The sequence below is a fragment of the Mus caroli genome, unplaced genomic scaffold, assembly GCF_978045245.1.
Source record: "Mus caroli unplaced genomic scaffold, Mus_caroli_1 scaffold_12, whole genome shotgun sequence".
Classification (NCBI taxonomy): domain Eukaryota; kingdom Metazoa; phylum Chordata; class Mammalia; order Rodentia; family Muridae; genus Mus; species Mus caroli.
Genome location: NW_028227267.1, coordinates 51032389 through 51037866, shown reverse-complemented (window position 1 = coordinate 51037866; position 5478 = coordinate 51032389). Strand labels below are relative to the sequence as shown.

General features: G+C 52.3%; 1 protein-coding gene across 2 annotated transcripts; it reads right to left on the bottom strand.

Annotated features, from left to right (window-relative positions):
- Nucleotides 1-2614: 2614 nt before the first annotated feature.
- Cmtm5 (CKLF like MARVEL transmembrane domain containing 5) lies at nucleotides 2615-5453 on the bottom strand. Of its 2 annotated transcripts, XM_021182546.3 has the most exons (5): nucleotides 4881-5453; nucleotides 3821-3973; nucleotides 3196-3288; nucleotides 2934-3018; nucleotides 2615-2837 (listed from the first exon to the last, which is right to left on the bottom strand). In XM_021182546.3, exons 1-5 carry the CDS (start codon nucleotides 5004-5006, stop codon nucleotides 2824-2826), a joined length of 471 nt encoding a protein of 156 aa, XP_021038205.1. In that variant the 5' UTR covers nucleotides 5007-5453; the 3' UTR covers nucleotides 2615-2823. The 2 variants fall into 2 exon arrangements, with proteins under 2 accessions (XP_021038205.1, XP_029325024.1); XM_029469164.2 differs by lacking the exon at nucleotides 3196-3288 and having other exon boundaries at nucleotides 4881-5247.
- Nucleotides 5454-5478: the final 25 nt, after the last annotated feature.

Here is a 5478-nt window from a genome sequence, read left to right as displayed (position 1 = left end):
CTCTGCCTGCACCCTGTCCTTCCTACCAAATGTCTCTCTGGGGTGGGAATTTTGGTGGCCCAGGAGGAGGGTGGCCACAGCAGGGACTGTCAGAGTTGTAAGATCTGAAGCACCATGATCTGTGGAAGTGAGGTGTCCTGCCTCAGGCAGCACAGTTACAGTCCCAGCTCCACTTGGTCGTTTGCAAGTAAAGAAAGGGAAATTTTCCAAACGTGGGGGAAACAAATCCCGGTGTGAGGGATGGCGGAGCCTCACATGGGAGGTGGAGGCAAGAGGCAGGCTCAACTAGAAGGCAAGTTCAAAGCCAGCCTGGGTAATGTGAGAGCTCACCTCAAAGACAAGAAGACAACAACCCCTCAATGAGTCCAAAGAACAGAGGCACTGAAAGCGAGCCAAGTCAGACCCAGGGGGATGGAAGTTTGCTGTCGAGCTGGAAGCCACCCTTCCCCAGCTCACCCTCTTAGCTGGCAGAAATTAAAGTTGCCCCGGGGCCATGTGTTCTCTCCAAGATGATCTTCCCTCTGGTACCCAAAGAGTCTCTGCACTGCTGGGGATGGATGCACAGGAAACTGCTGTGGGATACCCAGGAAACAGCTGAGACCACACTCGACCCAGCTCCTTAGATGGAGCCCACAGGGTACATCTTCCCACCCCAACATCTGCCCTAGCTCTGTGAGTCTGGCCTCACCATGAGGACATTCCAGGACTCAGGGACCAGATGATGCCAAGTCCAAAGCAATATGGGGTATGGACCAAATGGGAACAGTCCTCATTTTGTATCCTTCACATGGACATACATAGGTGCATGGACAGACCCACAGCTAGGCACAAGCCCAACTCTTTCTTCTCTCTCTCTCTCTCTCTCTCTCTCTCTCTCTCTCTGTGTCTGTGTGTGTCTGTATGTGTGTCTGTGTGTGTCTATCTCACTCTGTGTCGGTCTCTCTATCTATCTGTCTATCTGTGTGCCTCTCTGTGTGTTTCTGTGTGTGTCTCTCTCTATGTCTCTGTCTATCTGTCTGTGTCTTTCTCTCTGTCTCTTTGCCTCTCTGTGTGTCTTTCTCGATGTCTGTCTCTGTCTGTCTCTCTATGTCTCTGTGTATGTCTCTATCTCTGTATCTTTCTCTATGTCTGTCTCTCTTTCTGTTTCTGTCTCTCTTTCTCTGTGTGTCTTTCTCTATATCTGTCTGTCTCTCTCTGTGTCTTTCTCTATGTCTGTCTGTCTGTCTGTCTGTCTCTCTCTCTTTCTCCCCCTTGGAGGACTAGAAACACAGCTGCACAGGGATGCAGCTGAGATCGCTGGCTGGAAAGCAAACCTTGCTGTCCTCTGGGCATTTGGACAAGGTTCTCCAGACCCTTTTCTACCCTTTCAAACCTACAATCTTTTCCCCACTTCCCCAGCCCAGCCTTTCCATCTCTCCTCTGAGACTCTGCCCACCCTACCTCCATCCCCCTGACCAAGGGCAGTCAGTCATCTAGACTCAAGCATAGACTATGCAGGAAGCCAGAGATCCATGAACAGAATCCAGGGAAACCCAAAGTCCAGTAGGCTCCTTCCCTGGAATGACTGCCAGGCCCGATGGTGTAACAGAACACAACGATAGGAAGAGAGGAAACAGAAGGCAGGAAAATTAACTAAGAGAAGTATAGTCATCACGGGAAAGCATGTCACATTCCCCCAAGTTCAAGATCTGGGGGGACAGTCAGAGCTCGCAGCCAGAGCCCACGACAGAAAGGCTCATTGGAAGGAGGAAAGGCATTTCAGAAGAGTAAAGCATTAAAGAGAGGGGGCAAGAAGTCAGCTGGAATGGAACCACACAGATGAACCATGGTGGGTCCCTCCAGACAGGTGGGGAGGTAGTGTCAGGACTAGACTATCAGGGATCAGGCCATTTCTGTCTCAAACTCCTTTCCGAGTCAATTTGCCCTTTCAGGCCCAACTGTCACCTCTAAATTCCCGGTTCTGAGCATAGGCTCTGCAGACAGGAACCCCTCAGCAAATGTGTTCTGATAGGAAGGGGGCACACTGGCAAGGGGATGGGTCCCTTGTTTTCAGAGCTTCAAAAGGACTCAAAAAAGGATCAAGACAGTACTGTTTCAAGGTCAAGATGTTCTGGAGCCAGCTTTGCCTCCAGGAGGCCACTTCCCCCACAGTTAAGCCGCAGGTTTCTTTCCCATAGAATGAGGGCACGTGACCAGCTCACACCTAAGGACTTTTCTTTTAGGTGCTGGTATTTTAGGAATTTCTCCTAAGACCTTTGGCACTCCTCTCCACTAATGGTCTGTTGCCCAGCCCTCCCCATACCACAAGGGGGAGCTCTACACAAACCCCAGAAAAGGGTTGTAGCCCGTGTCTAACAGGTGTGTCTAGGCTGTTGCTTGTTGGATCAGGAAGGCCTAGACATCTCACTCCCGAACAGCCTGGCACATAGCATTTTGGTAATCTCACATTCCTCTGATGTGTCGGGCTGAGGTGCAAAAGTTTCAGTTTCCTCTATCTAAGCCGCCCTCCCTCACCCCACACAGGGATCTTGGCTCTCTGAAGCACGCTCCCATGAATAACTCTGTATAAGGAAGAAGACCCACCACTAGGATTTGGTTTTTTTTTTTTTTTAATTTGGGAGTGACTTGGAGGCCCAGCAACAACCTGCCCCAGCCCCCCCAGAACTTCACCAGTTCCCACAGGTCCCTGGGACTTCTCAAGTGCACATCTCTGAAAACGTGGAATATAGATGGTGGGTACTTAGGGTTCGGTGAATTCAAAGATGACAAAGGTGGGCTCCACGGTTCCTTGTGTCTGGTCGTGGGAGCCAGGTAACCCTGGAATCACTGCTGGTCCCCTGTGGAGAGGCAGCCAGGCAGGGAAACCATGTATGCCTGTGGTATCTGGGACAAGAGGTAGGGGCATCTCCTCTCTCAGGGCACAGACAACTCACCCTCAGTGGTACTGGGCATCAGCTCAGTTCGGTAGATCTTGAATGCATCATAGGCAAAGACAGAGACCAGGATGATGCCAAAAACCTGTGGAGAGAGATGGGGGTGGGGCAGCAGAGGCCATCAGACTAGGAGAGGGGGAATGGGGCCCAGAAGTGACAGAATGATGTATGAGCAGGCATACGATTTGTTTTAGGCACCAGAAGTGTGCCAATGCCAGCCTCAAGTCCTGGGTGCTGGAGAGTGCTGTAGGAATGAACTCACAAAAGCAGCAATGGCAGCTCCCTCCCTCGAGGTCACAGCAGCAAAAGAGACCACCAGGAAGATGATGATGGCGCTGAGACACCGGAGGAAGTCCTGGGGAGCCAGAGGCAGGGGGAAGACGTTTTGGAGGATGCTGGAAGGGATCATTACCTGGGGATCGTCCAAGCTAGTCAGCTTTCCCTATCTGGCCCTCAGAGACGGAATTCCTGCCTATTTCCCTGTCTGCTCCTCAGAGACTGAATTCCTGCCCAAGGATGCCTCTGGACATGTCAAATATTTCCAAGGAAGTGAGCTCAGAATCCTACCCAGAGAGGATGGAAGCAGATAAATCTAGATCAACCAGGAGGCAGAGGGGAGACCAGTAAACAGACCACATGGAGCAGGACTGAGCTAGGCCTTTTTTGTGTGGGAGGACAGGCCTAAGGTTTGTACATACTCCTTGACAATCCCCCTCGACAAGGGCACACTCATGGGTGTCAAAAGTTCACGTCTGAGCACAGGACACAACGCGAGTCAAAGCACAGCCCAGTTGTAGAAATGAAGGGAGCCACAAGGCTATAGGAAAATTGGGCAATCAAAGAGAAGGAAGAGACCAGGATGGGGTGGGAGAGGCAATGTTCCTCACCAGACAAGGCCAGTTAAGCCTATCGAAGCGCTGGTAGTACTGCGTGGCGTAGAGGAAGAGGAAGGCCAGTGTGATGAGGAACTCCAGCAACGCTGCAGCCATGTAGGCAGAGATGGAGGCCGTGAAGCAAATGAAGATGATGAAGGTCAGTGCCTGCAGGACCAAGTACAGGGAGCTTTCTGAGGAGACACATGAGTAGGCCAGGCCATGGTTTGCCTGTGGTTAGGGGGCTCCTCTTCTCAGTGGGTACTTTTACCCCAGTCTCACTGAGAAGGAATAGTTCTCAGTGAAGACATAGAAGTGACTCATCCCTAGTGTCAGGGACCATCAAGGGCATCTCCATCCTCCCACTCCTGCTATCCCAGGAATCTCAGCAACTCCAACAGTTTGGTATCCGCAGAGCCCCAGGGAAGTCCCTGGGGGACACAGAACACAAGGTACACACCAGCTCACAGTACCTCTGCCCTACAAAGCTTTTCCTATCCCTGATGGCTAAAAGTCAGATGCCAAGAGCAGATTCCATGCTGAGGAGAGGCTTAGAAGGCAGGAGCTTGCTAACTTATAGAACGGCAGATAGGAACGACAGCCTGGGTGAGCCCTGAGATCTTGCTCAGTAACCAGGGCAAGCCTGAGACTAGATGGCAATGGGCCACTATTGGCAGATAAAGTGTGGCTGCCAGAGATCTACCCTCTTGGATACTTAAACTTAGACATGTCAAGAAGTAGCCTTCCTAGAAGCTGGAGGGAAATAGACTGGCCTTCTTCCTGTGCTTCCTCTTCCTCTTCCCACCCCCACCCCGGCTCACTCCCTCAGTATCCTTGAAAGCTATCTTTCCATCTAACTTCCGTCTTGCGGTGAATGATGCATGCTAAGACTGCCTCCAGATAGAGAAGCAGCCAGAAAGCTGGGAGTTGCAGGAGGTGAAGCCTGTGAGTGGAACGACAGAAAACCTAGGAAGGAGGGGTGGGAAATGGTGAGCACAGGAGGCCAGCCCAGAGCCATGCCAGGGGGCTGGGATGGGAAAGGTGGGGGCACGAGGTTGGGGAAGGCAGCTGTTACCAGCTCAGTTTCCAGCAGGATGCCTTTGAGGGAAGACAGGAAGGTCTTGTCCACTCCGAAGCCCTGGAGCCCTGCAGCTGCTCCTTCCTCTGGGGGCCGTTCCCGGCGATCCCAAGCACTGAACATCTCTGTGAGGCTCACGGGACACAGACTCTCCCTCACCAGATTCCCAGCAGCCCAGGAAGGGAAACAGAAATCTGGTTAGAGAAGCAGACAGGAGCCTGAAAGTGAAGCTGGGGCCTGCTGTAAGACTCTTGGGAAAGGCAGTAGTACCCAGGGAAGGCTTGCCCAGATGGGCTTCACCCAGCTGTGCCCAGAGTGCCTCTGCCCTGGCCTGTAGGGCCCCTAGGAGGCATGGGGAGGGGTGAGAGAGAGATAGTTAACCCTCCTCTTCCTCCGGTCTAACCCACCCTGAAGAAGGGAAGAAGGAATAAGGAAAGGGAGAGGTGGGGAAGAAACCAGAGGAATTGGGGGGTTAGGAGAGAGACAGGCAGAGCAAGGAGTCCCCAGCAACCAAAGCCTGAGAGATGTCTATGCCCCCTCCCATAACCTTAACCCTCTTATTTGGCTGGGTCTTTCTCTCTTTTCCTTTAAGGGA

Coding starts and splice junctions, on each gene's coding strand:
- Cmtm5 (XM_021182546.3), bottom strand. CDS start 5,006: ATGTTCAGTGCTTGGGATCGCCGGGAACGGCCCCCAGAGGAAGGAGCA. Junction 3,974..4,880: donor TCCTGCTGGAAACTGAGCTG/GTAACAGCTGCC, acceptor TTGGTCCTGCAG/GCACTGACCTTCATCATCTT. Junction 3,019..3,195: donor GAGCTGCCATTGCTGCTTTT/GTGAGTTCATTC, acceptor CTCTCTCCACAG/GTTTTTGGCATCATCCTGGT.